The sequence below is a fragment of the Eptesicus fuscus genome, chromosome 16, assembly GCF_027574615.1.
Source record: "Eptesicus fuscus isolate TK198812 chromosome 16, DD_ASM_mEF_20220401, whole genome shotgun sequence".
NCBI lineage: Eukaryota > Metazoa > Chordata > Mammalia > Chiroptera > Vespertilionidae > Eptesicus > Eptesicus fuscus.
Window position 1 is genome coordinate 36,554,864 of NC_072488.1, and position 20,137 is coordinate 36,575,000.

The window sequence follows — 20,137 nt, forward strand, 5'->3', positions numbered from 1 at the left end:
TTTTATTGCATTGATCTTACTTGGCAAGGTACAGGTGATTGGGGACTAAGTTTGGTATTTTCATTTGTAGTTTAGTGGTGTTGTGATCAGAGACTATGGCCTGAATTTCTGCTTTGAGAATTAATAAGTTTTTGTTTGGGCCAAATAAATGTTAAGTTTTGGTTAGTAGTCCATAGGCATTTGGAGGTGTCTATCTTGTTTTATGATATTATATCATACTAGAGGCCGGGTGCATGGATGGGTGGGGTTCCTCAGCCTGGCCTGCGCCCTCTTGCAATCTGGAACCATGGCCTGCGGGGATCGGGCCGAAACCCAGCAGTCCAACATATCCCCCCAAGGGATGTAGCAGTGCCGAAGTGGCAGGCGGCTGGGGAGGAGCCCCAGCCGGGGCCAGGTGCAGCTCCACTGCCACTCATCCCGGGCCCCACTGTGCCTGCCACTGCCGCCACCGCTCAGTCGCGCTGCCGCAGAGGCAGGAGAGGCTTCCGCCGCTGCAGCTGCACTCGCCAGTCCCAGTCGTGAACCCGGCGTCTGGCTGTATGGCACTCCGGCTGTGGGAGTGCACTGACCACCAGTGGGCAGCTCCTGCGTTGAGCGTCTGCCCTCTGATGGTCAGTGCACATCATAGTGACCAGTCATTCCAGTCATAACGGTCGCTTAGGCTTTTATATATAAAGATATTTATTGTATATTATATATGATATATTTTACATGCTTTATATCTATTATATGTATGTAGCTTATTACTTTGGTTTGTGTTAGGTTAAGGTCATTTAACTTTATTTATTTGTTTTAATATAGTTTATTGATTTTACAGAGAGGAAGGGAGAGAGATAGAGAGTTAGAAACATCAATGAGAGAGAAACATCAATCAGCTGCCTCCTGCCCCCTACTAGGGATGTTTCCCCAATCAAGGTACATGCCCTTGACTAGAATCGAACCTGGGACCCTTCAGTCTACAGGCTGACACTCTATCCACTGAGCCAAACCAGTTAGGGCCATTTAACTTTTAAACTGACATTTTTGCCTCTCTTTGATTTAGGTAAAGTAGTATACTTTGTATTTCAGATAAATAAAACGTTTTTTTAATTTTTGTCCATGAAAATGTTTATGTGCCTGCATTATCCTTATTTCAGTTATGGCAAATAGATTTATCTAAAATTGTTGAACCAAAATAAAATCTTATTGGACTTCAGTGATTTTTATTTTCAGCTTCTGTTAATAATATATTTGTGTTATGTTTTTTATTTTTTTATTTCTTTGCAAGTTATGGATTTTATAGGGGCTGGAGAATTTAAAAATTATGATAGAAATGAGAAATAATTTTTTAATGTTTTTAATGATACACTCAGTATCTTTTTTAAAAGTACAAATATTCTTTTTTTTTACTATCATCAGATTTCCTAGTTTTCCATTTAATTTCTTTATAAACAATAGATGTCAGAAGATTGTCCTTATTGCTGTGCTTGTCAACTGGAATGCATTGTTTCATTCTGATGCATATCCAATCTCCTCTTACCTTGTTCTGCTACATTATACATGCCATACTTCCAAATCAGCTTCTGTTATGTAATGGGTCTCTAATTTACTTTCTGCCACGCTCATCTATTGGGTTTCCAGAAGTTAGCCATAAAGATAGATAGATCAACATATCAATACTAGAGGCCCAGTGCACGAAATTTGTGCATGGGTGGGGTCCCTAGGCCTGGCTAGCGATCAGGGTCGATCGGGGCCTTCCGGCTGCCAGCTGGGGCATTCCTTCCAGCTGCTGGCTGCTGGCGGGGCCTCCCTTCCCCGGCTGCCAGTTGCCGGCTGCCAGCCAGGGCCTTCCTTTGTTCTGCACCACCCCCTGGTGGTCTGCACACGTCACAGTGAGCAATCAAACTCCTGGTCTCTCAGTTGGACTCCCGAGGGGACACTTTGCATATTAGCCTTTTATATATATAGATTGGTAGAGGTATGCTTATAAGTATAGATATATCATATAGATAGATAGATAGATAGATAGATAGATAGATAGATAGATAGATAGATAGATATATATCATATATATATGATATATCTATATATACATATATATACATTATGTAGTGTCTTAAACACACACAGATACACGTGCATTTTAATTCTGCTAAAATGCATTTAGAATATTTCCACAGGTGTTAAGAAATGTGTAACATTACTGTTGAAAAGAATTCAAAGGGTCATTGTAAAATTGAAGTCAGTGAATGGAAAGAACATGGAAATCCACTCTTAAGAAGACCTGAGCTTTAGAGGAGATCAATTTTTACTTTTACCCTCCCAAATAGTAATCCTTTTATCTAAGGTTAGCAATACATATATAAATATTGAGTAACCCACTCAGCATTACTGGTGAGTGGTAGTGTAGATAGAGATTTCATTTAGCTGGGAAATAAAATGAATGAATGATATCTGTTTAACATCAAACAGGAACCCGCCACTGTATAAGCAGGTAATGAAAAGAGGTGTGATTTTTTTCCATATTTCCAGAACCTGCAAGTACCCATATCTGACCACATTTCCAGATTTAACTATTTATTTTCATAGTAATGCTATCTTTTTAGTCATTCAGGCTGGAGAGTCAGTATTGACATGTGCCTCAGCCTTCCTGTCCTCAGTATCCCTCCACTAAATGATGTCATCCCACTTCCCAATTCTTTTATTATAGGTTAGGCTCTCCATAATGCTTGCCTGGAGGTTATAACCTGGATTTCCTGCCTCTAGCCTTTCTGTACACATGTAGGTCAGCAATCTTACATGAAGGCTATCACATGGATAATATACCCATATGCAGTTTGTAGATCACTTTTTACTTCACATAGAAGGCATATCAGATTGTAAGCAGGAGTGATATGATAGAAATAGTATTGACACTACTCTAATTTTTATAACACATAAGCCTCATTGCTTATATTTCTAATTGTTTTATACACCATTCTTTGAATATAACCTATCCATTCCTGCTGTCTTTGTGCCCTTCTCTCAGTTGTACCTTTTTGTTTTTAAAGATACAAATCATACCATTTATTATCCACACCAGTGGGAATTTTGGTTGTTGCATAAAATACAGTTCAAGAAGTGTTAATTTTTAAAAACTTACCTCTTCTATATTTCATGTTTTTAAAGTCCTGTACATTTCTTAATACCCAATTTAAAGGTTAGTGCTCACACGAAACAATTCCTATTACTATTGGCAAAGGATAATCTTTTCATCTTTAGAATTTGCACTGCACCTAATTTTTACTCCATAACACTTATCTATCCTACATAGTATTGTAGTCACCTTAATGGAATACAACTTGGTATCTCCTCAACATCCAGCAGTGTGTTATAAGTTGCAGATGTGGTATATAGTGGAAGTTTCTTAAGTAAATGAGTGAATGTTGAATTTTATGCTTTCTAGATTAATTATGGTCAGCAATAATAAATAGAGACTGGTTGGCAACAATAAAGTGCTCCACCCTAAAAACTATTGATAGTAAACTATTTCTGACACAATAATACGAGGAAGTGTTCTGAACAATTATTTAGCATTCAGAAATATTTATTCATTCATTTATGTTTACTACAAAATTTTTTAGGGAAGAATCTTGGAGGATAATGAAGATGAAGATGCTGACTTTTATGAAAGTAGTCAAATAGTTGTGCTAAGCATAGTTGATTGTACTTAAATAATGTAGCCAAATATAATGCCTTAGGGTGCTATAAGCATTTAGCAATGTTTTTCCCTGGAGGCATTTCTCAATCTTTTCTTCTTTGTTGTGTTCTTCTGAACAGCTTATACAGTACATGGGAAGTCTTCAATAAATGTAAACTATTATTAAAGTTGCCCAATTAAAAAATAAGCTGTAGAGTAGTAGGGATATTCTCTGGGGCTAGGCAGATATTTTTCCAAAAGGTTACACTGCCTGTCAATATCAGAATTTAAAGTTTACTTCTAATATGCAAATCAGATCATTACTATGCCTTTTTAAATGTGTAAATATCAAAATTACTTAACCAATTTTTATTACTAGGAATTAGAAAGGAAAAAAATATATAATAGAAATCTTTAATGTAAAAAAAGACTCAATAAATTGTGATCTGAAACATTTTACTGTGTAAAAAAATCGTGTAAGACTTTCTTATTCTATGTATTTAACTAGACTGTGTGTGTGTGTGTATACTTTATTGTTGACAGTATTACAGATATCCCCCATTTTCTCAACCTTTGCCCCCTCCTCCCAGTCCCTGCCCTATGTCAGGCCTTCACCACACTATTGATGTATTTAATTTTGAATAGTAACAGTTTTTTTCCAGTTTTAATTCTTCCAAGATGTACTATGTTGTTCTGAACTTTCTTTTGCATAAAGGTACTGTCGATTCTAGTCTTAATCTTGTCTTTTAATTTATCTATAATGCTTTTATGATAATCTATAATAATAAGAGCATAGTATGCTAATTAGACCAGACAACCTTCCAGATGAAGCCAGGGCTGCGAGGGAAGCCTGGGTCCTGGGTGCCTGCCAGCGGCCAGAGGGAAGCCCGGGTCCCAGGTGCCAGATGGAAGCTGGTGCTGGCAGCTGGGAGGAAGGAAGGCCTACTCTTACACGAATTTCGTGCATCGGGCCTTTAGTATTTCATTAAAAGCACAAAAGCATTCATCTTCATACAAATGACTTAAATATAGCTACAAATTTTTACCAAAGACTTGTGCCTTTACCATTTATATCTAATAAATTATAAAAATGTGAAACATAGAAATATTACTTGATGATTTTGTTACCAAACTATATTTTTTATGCCATTATTAGTGATCACTAATGGAGTACTTTTTAAAATATATCAACTCAGTGAGCTCAGTGGTCAGAGACAGTGTGTGGCAAATTGTCAAAACCTTTGCATCTGCTTTGATGTGACAATTCATTTTTGACATATGAATTTAAAATATAAATGTTAATCTAATAGTGAAAGAGTGACTTAAAACTGATTTTTAACTTGCTAATCTGTGTCAGACTTGAATTTGAATAACTAATTAAAATACTGTTTTTTTCTTCTTTAGTGTTTTGGACAAACAATATAAAACAAATAACATACAATATACTAACATTATTGCTACATGTTCCTACAGATGAAAATGATAATATTGAGATAGATACTAACGAGGAGATTCCTGAAGGCTTTGTTGTAGGAGATGGAGATGAACTTACTAACTTAGAAAATGACCTTGATATTCCCGGTAATTTCAAATTGTAAATATTTTATGTCCTGCTGCATGGCAAACTTTACCATTATATTTTTTTTATTATCTCATTAATTGTGATAAGTTCTTTTTGTAGTTTTATTACATCTATGTCCTCACAAATCATTTCACTAAATCCACCTTCCATCAATTTTGTTATTATTTTGTTTTAGGTTTCGTTAAAATTAGCAATAAAATTGGAATAGCAAATTGTAGCTTGTGTTCTCTTCTTACTAAGATTCACTTTTTTAAATTTTAAAAAAAATTATTGATTGATTTGAGAGAAAGAGAGAGACAGAGAGAGAAACATCAATTGATTGTCCACCCATCCATGCATTCGTTGGTTGCTTCTTGTACGTGCCCTGACCAGAGATTGAACCCACAACATTGGCATATTGGGACGATGCTGTAACCAACTGAGCTACCCAGCCAGGACTAAGATTCACTTTTATATTTTATGTTATATGATATAATTTGTAGGCTATTCAATAATTGGTTCCCTTCTTAGCCTAAATATTTTGGTGTAGTGTTGTAAGGTATAGATGTAGTACCTATGGAATACTTCAAATGTAAATCAGATTTTCTGACTTGGTTAGAATTGAGTATCTTAATTGTAATATTATATTGCAGATTTTGTGCTTTATTCTTTTTTTAGTTTTTTATTTTAAATATTACTACTAATAAATTAATTTATGCATACTTAATTACAATAAGACACTTTATTTGAAAACTGCTTATATAAACTGCTATTGAATTAATCACATGTCTTATATCAATAAATATTATACCAATAATCACATTGGTAATTGACCTTTTAAGTTATTTTTTAAATATAAACATACTTGTGGTTTAATAGATGAGTGGTTCATATAAGTCAACAGAAGGTAGCTATACAAAGTTTTATATACCAGAGGGGTTCTATAAATGCTTATTGAATTAAATTCTTATAGCAATAAAAAGTCTTTAGTTATTTTTCCAGATTTAAAGGTAAGGAATTGAAGTCCTTAATATTTATCTTTTCCTATAAAAAGCTAAAGGGAGTGAGAGCAGGTCTCCTAGCACTGACATGCCCCTGAAATACTAACCTGCTTTGTTTCTTCCTCTGTTTGAAATAATTCTGTTATTTCTCAGAAACAATCAACCAAAGTCTTCTTATCTATATGGAGCACCTAATAAAAGTTACTGCCCTTTTGTCAGTAACTCCTTCATGGTGTAACATTAAATTATACTCTACCAGGTAGAGGTTGTGCATAATTGTGGAAGTCCAGGAAAATGCTGATATTTAAGGAAAATTTTTAAATGTTTATTCCAAAATTAGGACTATCTTTTATTTCTATTTAAAATACTGTAGAACTTGGGCAAATTTGATTTTTCTTTTTGAAAAAGATTTTTGTTACTGCTTACCCAGCCTCTCACCACAACCACGACCAGCAGCTTTATCAGAAATCAGCAACGACCCTTTCCTGCTGAGGACACCCATAAGTACAGAATTGAAGCCTTAACAGTCAATTTATGGAAGTATAGAACCAATGACAATAAGGGATGCATATTTCCTCATTTTACAATAGAGTATGAAGATAGGAAAAATTAGTTATTGCTTAGGTAACATGAAGGGAATTTTCTAGTTTTAGTTATAACAACTTTGTGGGACACTTTAAAGTTTGGCTAACATTAGGTCTAATAGGCTTGACTCTTGTCCTTTTTAAAAACTCTCGTCCTACTTTATGCCAAAAAAGAAAACCCATCTCAGCCTTCCTGTTTGTGAAGTTAGCTAATATATTGTTTACAACTCTCAAGAATGCCAGAAAGTGTTGGCATGTGCATAGGACATACTTTCCAAATCAGGCTATGGTTTATTTCAAGGCAATAAGAAATAGGAATGCAGATTGGAATCTGGAGGCACATAGAATATATTATGATTTTTATCCTTGCTTTATTTTCCCCAAAATTCTTTTTTTAATATGTATATAAAAGTCATAATGTTTTAATAATAAATTGTTTAATCTTTATCTTGATTTGACCATAGTTCATCAGATATTGTTTAAAAGAGAAGCCTGGCAATATAAACTAACCAATTTGCATGAGAGTAATGATAATAGCATTTATTAAGAGTCTTATAATTAGAAAACTTATTAATCTTTATGAAAAATACCATTTACCAAATGGTTGGCATATCTTTTACAAGCATTTTATTAAATAGTTGCTTTGAGTGAATTTAAGTAGAATTATTTTATTCTATTTGTTTCTATTCTATTATTAAAAATTAATGGACTTGTTAAAAATAATTTGAAATAGTTAATTTTAAAGTTATAGCCATACTTTTATTTATTTTAAATTTCTATCCATATTTAATATGTTTTAAATTTTTATCACCTTTATTGTATGTCTGCCCTCCCATTAGAAGGTATTTGTAAGCATAGACCCTGTTTCAATGCTATATATATATATATATATATATATATATATATATATATACACACACACACACACACACACACACACATACATACACACATACACACACACACAGATAAACATTGGGTTCTAACAGTGTTTACATGACTGACTGAGATCATGTTAAGAACTTATTTTAATATGGTAGTATATGTATAAATTTAATATACAGGAAGAATTTGAAACTCTAAAATATAACTTAGAATCAAATGAATCACCTTTAAAAATCTATTTTAAAATGACTTGTTTTAGTATATCTAACCTACTTATATAAATATATACATCAAATATAGGCTTAGGTTTTCAGATAAGCATAGCTACTGTTAACTATAGTATAACTGAATTATCTTTAGGTATATTGACTATATTCTTTAAAGGGACTGATTTTGGGGGGAAATATATATGTTTATACATACACTAACAATATATGCTAAAAGACTAAATTTTAATTGTTCCTACCACAAAAAATAAATGATAATTATGTGATGTGATAATAGGTATTAACTAATACTGGGGTGGTAATCATATTGTAATATATAAATTCATCAAGTCAACACATTGTATAGTATGTCAATTATATCTCAATTAAAATGATTATAATCAACATACCCAATGACTACTCAATTATACTATAGTTCTATAATATAGTATGTAGTTATACATATATATGAAAAGAATTCTGTATATGTCTGGATTGATGTGTTATTACACAATCCTAATGTCCTTTTTTTAAAATGTAGTAATATTTTTATGGTGTGCTCTAAATAGATAGCCTATACTCTAAATGCATCTTACTTAGTAATTCTTTGTGTTTGCATATTTAACAGAACAAAAGACTAAGTTGGTGGACTTGAAGCTGAAGAAGCTCCTAGAAGTTCAGCCACAGGTGGCAAATTCACTCTCCAGTGCTTCTCAGAAAGTTATAACCGAGAGCTCAGAGCAAGACATTAAGGTAAATCTTACTTGCTTAAAATATTTGATTAGGTATCTGTGTATTCTAATTTCCACTAGCATTATATAATCCTAAAATCAATTTCTTACCAATTCTTCACGTTAAGATTAAGATTTACAAATTTTTATTAAATAGCCAATAAATTAAATACCAATATGGTAATCAGTATTTATCTACTTTTTTCAGAGAAACTACTCTTTGATGCTGGTAAAAGTAGAAACTATTCTTGACTTTTATATGTATTTCTATTTTTCTAAGAAGAATATTGCTAAGAGAATTCTAGCATATTTTTATATCATCCTCAAACTTTGACTTGTTTAGATAAACTAAAACTCATGTCAGTTAATACCTGAATATGGTGTGTGATAGAATATAAATTTTTATAAACTTGCATGTGTTTTGTATCCATACGAATTTTACCTTTTTTAGGATTTCAGCCAAAATGCCACATTATTATATTATTATTATTACTATCATTATTATTATTATTATTATTATTATTATTATTATTTCTATTATCCCCATTCAAGCCCTCCCCCCTTTTTTGTACTGTATCATTTATATTTTTCTAGCTTTAGGGTACTTCTAGTCCTGTATAACTTTTCACCCACCTGCGGACTTCGGGGACTGCCCGCTGACTGAAAGGATTTCCTTCCCCTGACACAGAGATGCTTTGAAGTCCCAAAACAATGACTTTCATTGCTTTTTCCTTATACTGTCGGTTTCTATAAATTGGTGATGAAAGTGTGTGGCAGCACCAGAGGACTTTTGGTCTCTATCTTTGAACAAAAGGAAGCCTGGATCAGGTCTGATTTTTTGCGTTCAATTTAGCTTTCTGCAGTGGACTTAATGCAGAATGAAGCTGGCCTAAGAATAATACAATGGATTGAAAAGGCTAACTGAATTAGTGGGTTTAGAGGAATACATTTGTAAAGTGGCAGAAGTCCCCAGTCATAAAAAGGTTTCTTAAGATGGGATTTGCTGGCTAATCTCACTGATATTTTAGCATGTTGCTATTAGCCATGTTTATTTATTTTGGTAAAGACTTAAGTTTTAGACTTTTGGGCAGTTATTATAATAACTGTTGAATACATACTTGTTTTTCCTTTTTATTGCATTTATTGGGGTGACAGTGGTTAACAAAATTGTACAGATTGCAGGTGCATAATTCCACCACATATCATCAGTACAGTGTATTGTGTATTCACTACCCCAAGTCAAGTCTCCCTCCATCACCATTTATCCCCCCTATAAGCTCTTCTACCTCCCACCTACCCTCTCCCCGGCAGTCACCACACTGTTGTCCGTGTCCATGAGTTTTTCTTTCTTGGTTTTTTTTTCTCAATCCCTCCACACTTTTCTAAACAAACAAACCTAGCTAGCATGATATTAATAAATATATAACTTTAAAAATAAATAGGGTATTTTTATTATTAAGCCTTAATTATTTAAGTAGATTAAATTGGTTTTGCTTTCCAATAAACTCTTGTATAGTAGTCTTTAAAGTTATTCCAATAAAAGGTGTGCTTTAAACAGCTTGTCTTTGTATGGATCTTTTTAGTTAAGATTTTTTAAAATGGTGCTTATAAAGAACATATACAGTCCATCTGTTCTCTCGAAGCTTTCAGCATTGATTTGGGGTTTTATTTTTTTTTAATAAAATGCAGTTTACACGTTTATAAATGAGGCATTCTGTGTTTGTGGAAAAGGATAAACTGTTACCTTCCCTTGAGGATTCTGTATCCCAGGCCTCCTTGAGGCTAGAGAATAGGCCATTGGAGGACTCCCTCATTACCGATTGTCTCAATGCAGAGGAAGGGCAAAGTCTTGGTAGCTTTTGATAACCAGTTTCAGCATTCAGCAGGCTTAGCTATTAGTCATGCATCTTAGCCTTTCCCTATTTACTTTCAAAACACTTAATAAAAATAATAAAAGATTAGGTATAAAATGAAATATTTGTTTGGTACACAGCACCTCGGTATCTGCAGCTTCCACACATTGCGGTGGTTCAGTCTTCTGGGATATTTCTTGTTGATAGAACCATTTGAATTTGTTGCCAGTATTAACATAGGAAGCTCTAGAAAAGATAATTGTAGTTTCCTTAGCTGCAAAGGGCTTACTTACAAATCTGGCTTTGGAAAGTTATAGCTGATGAAATGCAGTTCAGTGAGGTAGTATTAAAATCCTACCTTTTAGCCTTCATCCAGCATTAATAGTTTACCTCAATGGGCATAAAATTAGAAACTAGTTCTTCTTGTCATACAAGTCAGTGGGGCTGTACAAACCAATGGGCCAGAATAGTGGGGGGAATAGACAGAGGCAACATGGCCTTTAAATTATACATATCATCTGAAGGAAACTCAGGCATTCACAGTGTCTGATGAATCAAATTAGCAAGAGTGAGCCTCTATTTAAACCAGGTCTCCTGTAAGCTTTTGGTTACAGGTAACAGAACTTGCAGTTGAGTTATTTAGAGCTCTTTAAAATACTTTTTCTTTCAAAAAGTTTCTAAATTGGCATTATCTTAAATCAGTAAAAATTATTTTACTGGTACGCAATTTCATGTTTACAATATCAGGACTCTCTTATTGTATTTGTTTTACTTTTAGAATGGCACAGAAGATCTCCGGGCTGAGCGATTACAAAAAGCGACAGAAAGATTTAGAAATCCTGTTGTGTTCAGCAAGGATTCTACAGTCAGAAAAACTCAACTTCAGTCTTTCAGTCAATATGTTGAGAATAGACCGGGTAGGTACACTTTTTTTTAATGTTTTCCCATCTTATGATTTAACATTATTTAGCTGTATATACATATATGTTAAAAAGCTGATACTGTAAATTCACATTTCAATACACAAATATCAAGCTTTATAATAATTTTACATGTCTTTACTTTTTTTTAAGATATAAAAAGACAGAGATCAATACAGGAAGATACAAAGAAAGGAAATGAGGAGAAGGCAGCGATAACTGAAACTCAGAGGAAGCCATCAGAAGATGAAGTGCTTAATGTATATTAATTTTTTGTGTGGTTTCATGATTGCTGATAATTCCAAACTGTATGTGGAAATAGTGCCTTTATTTGTTAAAATGAGATGTTAGGTTTTTTAAGATGTCAATCTCCAGTGCATTCAAAGCAGAGTGAGAGGGGTGCACTGTTGAATTAGTCTGCAGTGTGGTGATAATTGTCAGATAAAAAAAAAATGAATTTTTCAGAGTTCCACAGCCCCAGCTTCCTTGAGACATTTCCATCAGGGCACTTCCCACAAAGAGATTCCAGTATTGATCTACCGGGAGGATTTTAATTATTACAATAGCAGATACCGCAGAGCTGCAGTTAGAGGGAAAAGTCACATGAGACCTGCTAGAATTTCTCAGCCAACCCATTTTGTTGGCTTGGGTTAATGGGTGTTCAACCTTTCCATTATCCAGATCAGCCGTGAATTACTAGCTGAATGATGTTTGCATTAATATAATATATATGGTAATTTCTTCACTTAATTAACAGGGAGGTTCAGCTCAGTAGGGGTATGGGCTGATCATGTGTAAAATTGATTTGTGAGGGAAATATTTGATAGACCGCAGGGAGAAAGCTGCTTTTGATGGACAGCTTTGGGACAGAAGCAGGAAGAACAAGTTTTAACTTGAATTTTTGTCTGGAAGCATAGCTCTCTTTAATGGTGTTCCTTTTTTATGTGTAAATGTTTTTATTGTTTTTAATATTAAAATAGTCTTTGTTGGTTTTTAAAATACTTACAATGTACCCAGAATTACCAACTACATTTTAGGGACCTAAAGAACTTCTTATTTTAAGCTGTGGTACTAAGACCCTAGTACATAGAACAGCTCACTGGAATATCCTGATGAAATATTCGGTATAATTTTTTAAGTTAGGGAATATGTGAGGATACTATATACTCACACTAAAGAAATCTAATTATAAACTGTTTTTAAGTGAATCAGTAAAAGCAATGAAGTTTTATGTGTTGCTTATCACTTCTGCTTTCTTATATCTTTGCAAACCACTATGTGTGTTTTGACCCTCTGGATGAAATGAAAAAAGTTGATTTTGAAAATGCTCTGCTGTCTGGAAGATAGGTACAAAACCCATTCACCAGATTATTCTGGATTTTGAAGTTACCATTAGCATTTCTTCTGTTGTTATAATGTTTTCTGTTATATTTCATATTGAGAAAGAATGCTATCTCTTTTGTGTGAATCTTTTTAAAAATACAGTGACTTATTTGATCACGCCATCCGGAGAAATTACCAGCTTTATAATTTCTTAAAATATTTCAACTTTGTCAACTACCATAATCAATTTAACAATAAGGTGGTATTAATTGAGTTAATATGTGAGTACAAATTATTTAGTACTTCTAAAGATATGTAAGTTATACGTATGGCTAGACATGTTTATTGAACTTGAGAATTCTAAAATAACGGTCATAAATAACACTTCTTGATATTTGTTTCTTATTTAAGGAGTACCGAAAGATAATTCCTCATGGCTTCTTAGAGATTAATATGCTTCTAAGTAGGGAAGGGATTTGACAACAGAGGATTGTTCGCTTTCATTTCTCTGAATAAATAATGTTGTAAGTGCTGGTGGTAGTAGTGATGGTGCTGAGAGTAATCACTTAAGCAGATCTTCAGTATTTCTCAGCTACCCAGGAAACATAGCCCTAAAAATGCCCCAAGGTAAACAGGTATTCCAAATCCAAAGGGAGCAATAATGAATCTATTTGTAACTTTCCTGTCCCTAATTATTTAAATTTACAATATGAAAATAAGAATTTACTATACTGGTACTTCATAATAGAACTGCTACTTCAAATAAAACTTCTAAAGATAATATTTTTTAACATGATGGTTGTAAAAAGTAAAATTTCAAATTTAATCAAATGGAAAGTAAACCAAATCTGCATACTAGTTGCATTAGATCCTATGTAGCAAGGTTTGAAACCACCTGTCACGTTAGAATTCACAGCTACAATAATTAGTAATACATCAACAGAATGACATGTTAAAGTACAGGAGCCAGCTGGAGGGAATACTGGAGATATTAGAAACGAAACTTCTGTTTTTATTATTTTTAAGAGCATTTTAAATAGTATACCCATAATGAAAATAAGAAACCTCTCTTTAATTTTATATTTTTTGTAAGAACAAATCTGCCTGATTTTTTCACGATAGATGCTTTAAAAAACAATTATTTAGTAAAACTCCAGTTTTGTATATTACAGTTTTGAATTAAAGGTGTCATTGGTGTTTGTTTTGGCAATCACCATGGGGAAAATTGTCTTCTGTCCTCGTTCATGCTTAAATAACTGACTCAACTGTGAGGAGAATTTTTTCTAATTTAGTGTTAACTTTTTTAAATCTGGCAAATCTGGGTATTAAATTATAAATGTATTACTAAATGGTTGAGATTTTCTCTATTCACTAAAGTTTTGCTATACATATGAAAATTCTTTGAATCACAGGGAGTTGCTTTTTGGTACTAAGGGTGATAGTAAGGGTGTATTTGGTTCTCTAGGTAAGTGCTTTACTAAGTGTTTATAGAAAGGAAAAATGCAACTTACAAGTGATTTTATTTTTTCTTCCTGTTTGTTCTCGTTAACAGAAAGGGTTCAAAGACACCAGTCAATATGTTGTAGGAGAATTGGCAGCACTAGAGAATGAGCAAAAGCAAATTGACACCCGTGCCGCGCTGGTGGAGACGCGCCTCCGCTATCTCATGGACACAGGTACGGTGCCCAATTACACTGTAAACAGTTTTGGCAAATTGAGCGTTCACAAACTCTTATAGAGTTTTGGAAGTGTGAATCTTTGAAGCCTGAATGTTCAGCAGAACTGCCTTGAAAATAAAAAGGCTGCGATTTGCAGCCACCTCTCTGGGCCCTGGTGATAAGAGTGCCTTCATGGGAAGTGATAACTCGCCCTGATACCGTGTGAGCCAGCACTATTGAACAGTGTGCTCATCCATGCAGAGTTGGAATACACATCTGTGCCTCATTGATATGCCACTGCTTTAAAAAAAAAAAAAAGTAAGATCTTCACTGTTCTACTGATTCATTGGGGGAAAAAAGATTTGGGCAGCTAAAGCCATGTACTGCATGAAACAGAGCACTGTGCATAGGGGATGGCTCCATGGGCTAGATCACTGAAATTTGAGAATACTATCTGGTTACTGATGCTCCACAATATTTTTTTTCTCATGAGAACAGGTTTTTAAAAGTCTGTAATACTTTGTGTCACAGTTGCATTTCGAAGGATTAAGGTATATAGGAAGGTTTATACAAATGGGTTAGAGCAGCAAGTTAGCTCCTAACCAGAGGGTAGATTGGCATTTGGTGCTGATTGCCAGTAGTGATTGAGTAGATCTAAGTGCACAATAAGCTATTGGGGAAAAAACAGTATGTGTGTTTACATATACACATTTCTCTAAAATGCTGTTCCTACATAGGGGTAAAAATAAGAAATAAATTCAAATCATACCAATTAGAAAAAAATGTTAAAATATAAAAGTAGAAAATATATTCCTTTAATCAAATTAATTGATTTAATGGCAGTGTCAAAATAGATTAATAAAATAGTGAAGTAAATTAGTCAATTTGTAGTAATAGGATTGGAAAACTTTCCTGAAATTTTTCTTCTCTATTTGCCAAGATTATATTTACAGTTAAAGAACTCCTCCAAAAAAGTTAGATGGGACATTGGAAAATGTCTACGCTAGTAAAATCAGCACATACTAGAACAGAAAGACCTTTGGCTTTATCTGGCCCATGGGGTTTCACACATGTTCGCTGGAGCCCTACAGCTTCTTCAGAGCCACCTGGGGGTTGCCAAGACAATAAGGCAGCGAAAGCAGACAGGCTTCTGGGTTTCTTACCTTACTTCAAACAGAATAGCTCTGAGTTTATTTATTTGAAATAGCAGGCTTCTTGGAAGAGTTCATTTAAAGAAAAGGTTCTGCCCAGCTGGCATGGTTCAGTGGTTGAGCGTCGACCTATGGTTCGATTGGGCACATGTCTGGGCTGCACGCATGATTCCCAGTGGGGAGCATGCAGGAGGCAGCCAATCAGTGATTCTCTCTCGTCATTGATGTTTCTATCTCTCCCTCTCCCTGCCTCTCTGAAATCAATAAAAATATATTTTAAAAAAATAATAAAAGGTTCTACTGCTTAAAGTTTAAAACCAAAAATCTTAAGAAATTTTTTTTTGGAAACTACTACCTAATCCTCTCATTGTACAGAGGAGACAGAGGCACAAGAAAAGCTCAACATCACATAGATGAGTAAGTGGCCAATCTTGGACTAGAATTCAATTCGTGAAGGATCCTATCATGCAGGATCCTTCCTTCTACACCAGAACACATTTACCATTGCCCTAACAAATTACCTGTATAATCAGTCTTATAAATACACATTGGTTTGGATTCAACAGATATCCCATAAACCAATGTATTATTTCACATTTGCATTTTTCCCTATATAAAAATGTAAACTAGGTAGTATAATTTCTATAATATATTTTAAAATTATTGCCATTAAATATTTTAAGGAGACTAATTTTTTTAGGTAAATTCTTTCAAGTGAACCGTCTTTCCTTTTTGTAGTGAGTAAAATAGATGTTACTATACAGGAAGCCTTGTGCCGTTAGAAAATGTTTCCTTCTCTTCATTTACACTTTAAGCCTGATTTGTTGAGGGTTCTAACCAAAAGGGACTCAAGTTCTCCTTCCCATTCCACATATTACTAGTGAAGCTTTGAAGTGGTTCTATTCTAACTCCAGATCATTTATAATATAAAAGTTATGGAGTACAGATTGATTCTGGAACCCTTGCAGCTTTATATTTCTTACTCTGCAGAACAGACTCTGATCTAGCCTGGGTTCACTACTACAGATTCAGACTAAAATTGACCTGGTTCCCCAACCTGATATGCTCCAAGAATCACCCTGGACTGTCTTGAACCTCCTCCAGCCCTCATAATGGTTTCCTAATATGTGCCTAAATCCTACCTAGTATCTAAAATAAGAAATAAGACATTAGAAAGAGAAAGCATATATTCATCCTTTTCTTTGGGGGGGAGGGGCTTAATAGTCCCAACTTTTCATTTATTATAGTAGTTAATACCTTTTCTTTGGTATGTTACAGTTGTCTATGTACTTTCTGAATCTCAGTCTTAGAATTAAATAGAGCAGATATTATCTGTATTATTTTCATAAGGAAACTGAAGCTCAGATGGGGGAAATGACTCGTTTAAGATGGACTAATTAATTAGTAACGTTTGAATTAGGGCTTGAGCCCAAGTTTTTAGGTTTTCTAGCTCCTAATCAATCCTCTTTCCCTCCATATCTTCTTTACAGAACAAATGTACTTTATTTACTATTTCACTTTTTATATACTTGTAGAGCTAACTATATACAATTTTTTAATTGATTTGAAGTTAACATATCATAAATTAACCATTTTAAAGCATACAGTTCAGTAGCATTTAGTACATGCATAATGTTGTACAATCACCACCACTATTTCCAAAGTTTTTCCCTCACCCTAAGCAGAAACTCATAAGTGGAATCTAACAATGGTAGTCCTTATGTGTCTGGCTTCTTTCACCGAATATGATTTCAAGGTTCATCCATGTTGTAACATATACCACCACTTTATTCCTTTTAATGGTTAAATAATATAACACATTTTATGTATTTATTCATCCATTGAGAGACACTTGGATTTTCATTTCCTGGCTACCTATCAACATTTGTATACAAGGATCTCTTTGAATCTTTGTTTTTACTTCTTTGGGGTATATACCTAGAGTTGGAATCACTAAGTCATGTTTATTCTCTATCTAACTTTTTGAGAACTATACTCAATTTTAAATGGATTGTGAAGTACATTTAGAAGTTGACTTTGTGGAATTGAGAATACATTTTCCAAAAAAAAGCACTGTTAAAACCATCCACAGCCCCAACAAACCCACAAAAACTTATTTATTTAAATTATAACTAAAATAACACAGTTGTGCTAGATTTGAGTCCTTGATTCTCAGAGCTTGAGCAACTATGGGTTTTTAGCGCCAGCCCCTGTGACAATTGAAGCTCTAGCATCCTGACAGGTTAGGTGGAGCTTGATGGTGGCCTAGACTGCTGGGCATTTCTTCTGGTATGCTGGAGAAGGCTCTAGCAAGAAAGGAGCAAAGGAATGTAAGAGAGAACCACAGTGTATCCAGCCATAAGATGGCGATGTGCAAGGGATGAAATGGCAATGGAGGAGGAAGGGCTCAAGGTATCCCAACATCCATTTGGCGTAATAGCATCAGTGGCCGAGACAGAGCAGCTGTGGGGATTTATATTTCTGAACTTGAATAACCTTAAATCAGTGATCCTCTGCATATTAAATAACAATACTGTGTGAGTGAGTGAGTGAGTGAGTGTGTGTGTGTGTGTGTGTGTGTGTGTGTGTGTGTGTGTGTGTGTGTGTGTATTTCTGCCATTCCACCTTGGGATCTGTAAAATCCTTGTGCAAGCACTGGAGAAATTATTTCCATCAGCTTTTAATGGTCTTTTATTTTGTTATTGGTTTGGGGCTTTTTTGTTTTTGTTTGTTTGATAATTGTTGCAGGGGATGAATTTTTACATTTCCAGCATCTAAAGTTTGTAATGGTTACTTCTTTGGCTACAGTAAAACTTATTAGTTAGGAACATATGTGTGTTCTAAGCTGACATTTTGTATTAAGTATAGCGCTAATGGATTCTTACCTTGAAAAAATGGAGTTTAGAACAAAAACGTTGATAGGCCCTTTTACTAAAGTGCTGCAAATAATATTACTATAATGGATGGTGTTTATTTTCCATTCCCTATCTGTTTTCATTTGGTGGTTATCCAACTTTCTTAGTGTGGAACGGTGGTGTTTTAAACTAATGATTTTTTTGTTGTTGTTTTTAAGTGACAATATTTACATTTTGAATGTATAATTAGACATGGGGTACTATAATAAAAGTATATCTTACAACTTCAGAATATTCAAACACTGATAAAAATGATTGTGATAACTTTATAAGTCCCTGGGCCAAAAATACTAATTCTGTAGGTTTTTGTAGATTATCCACTACAAAAACCTAACTAACCATTTAAAAATATTAAATATACCTTGAGAAAATAAGAATTAATGAAAAAAATAACTTTTCTACACAGTCCTCAGAATGTTTCTTTACCTCGTCATTTGAGGAACACAGCATAGTTTTAAAGCAGAGAACTGGGCCCACAAAATTTTTGAGTTGTAAAAATAACAATAACAGTCAATATTTATTGTGTATGTGTCTGGCTCTATGGAAACTGTTTTAAATGCATCATTTCCTTCTCACAATGGCCTTATGAGATAGATTTCATTACTAATTGGGACTATTAATAGTCACATTTTTCAGTGAGGAAACTGAGGCTCAGAGAAGGAAGTAACTTGCCCAATTCATACAGTTCTCTAGTAGTAACTTGCCCAGTCTGATGGCTCTGGAACCCAACTTCCAGCTACCACATGACTCAATGTTCTTAGAGTTGAACTTCTCCTTTTCCTAGAGCAGTGATGGGCAACCTTTTGAGCTTGGTGTGTCAAACTTCGCCAAAAAAACTGAGCATAACTCAGGTAGTATGTCACTTTGAGGAAAAAACATTATTTTGCAAATGTTTCATCCTCAGGAGCAGCAAATGTTTCATCCTCAGCATGCGGCCGCCTCAGCGGCCACGTGTCATCAGAAATGGCTACGCGTGTCAGTGCTGACACGCGTGTCATAGGTTCGCCATCACTGTCCTAGAGTCTTATTACTAATTAGAGGCGCGGTGCATGAATTCACACGGGTGGGGTCCCTTGGGGTGGCCTGCAGGGATTGGGCCCCAGCTCGCGCCCCCAGCCTCGCAGCCCCGCCTGGCACCCCTTTCCCCCTCCCACCCTTCACCACCCGCCTTGGCCTGGCACCACCCCCTCACCTGCTCCACCATCCCGCCTGCAGGGCAATTGATCGGGACCTGGCCCCCTACCTGGCTCCCACAGCACCTAGGAGCCGAGTGGCGGCCCCACCCAGCCCCCCCACCGGTGCTGCCACTGGTCACCATCTGTGGGGCGACCAGCAGGGCAATCAGGGCACCCTGCTCACACCCACCTTGGCCTGGTGCTGCCTGCTCACCAGCCCGCCCCCCCCCCCACTGCCGCCTCCCGTCGCTGTCTTTGGGGTGACCAGTGGGGCAATCGGGGCCTCTGCTCACACCTGCCTTGGCCTGGCGCCGTCCACTTACCTGCTCCAACATCCCGCCACAGTCCCGCTCTCATTGGGGCCCATCAGGGCCAGCAGCGCCTCTACTGCCAGTGCTGTGTCGCTGACGCCCACCGTGTTCCACGCCGCCCCCTGGTGGTCAGCGCACGTCTAACTCCCAGTCGGTCAAACTCCCACCCATGGGGACAATTTGCATATTAGCCTTTTATTATATA

The 20,137-nt window shown here is 35.3% G+C and overlaps 1 protein-coding gene across 8 annotated transcripts in view; it reads left to right on the plus strand.

Annotated features, from left to right (window-relative positions):
- Window positions 1-20,137, plus strand: part of EHBP1 (EH domain binding protein 1) — a 442,179-nt gene that overhangs the window by 381,815 nt on the left and 40,227 nt on the right. For 6 of the 8 annotated variants that reach the window (XM_054728303.1, XM_054728309.1, XM_054728302.1 and 3 more), the window contains 5 exons: window positions 5,132-5,239; window positions 8,524-8,648; window positions 11,258-11,396; window positions 11,553-11,659; window positions 14,275-14,398. In XM_054728303.1, coding sequence (XP_054584278.1) covers window positions 5,132-5,239; window positions 8,524-8,648; window positions 11,258-11,396; window positions 11,553-11,659; window positions 14,275-14,398 — 603 coding nt within the window. The remainder of the gene's footprint in view (window positions 1-5,131; window positions 5,240-8,523; window positions 8,649-11,257; window positions 11,397-11,552; window positions 11,660-14,274; window positions 14,399-20,137) is intronic. The other 2 variants (XM_054728307.1, XM_054728308.1) reach the window with 1 other exon arrangement.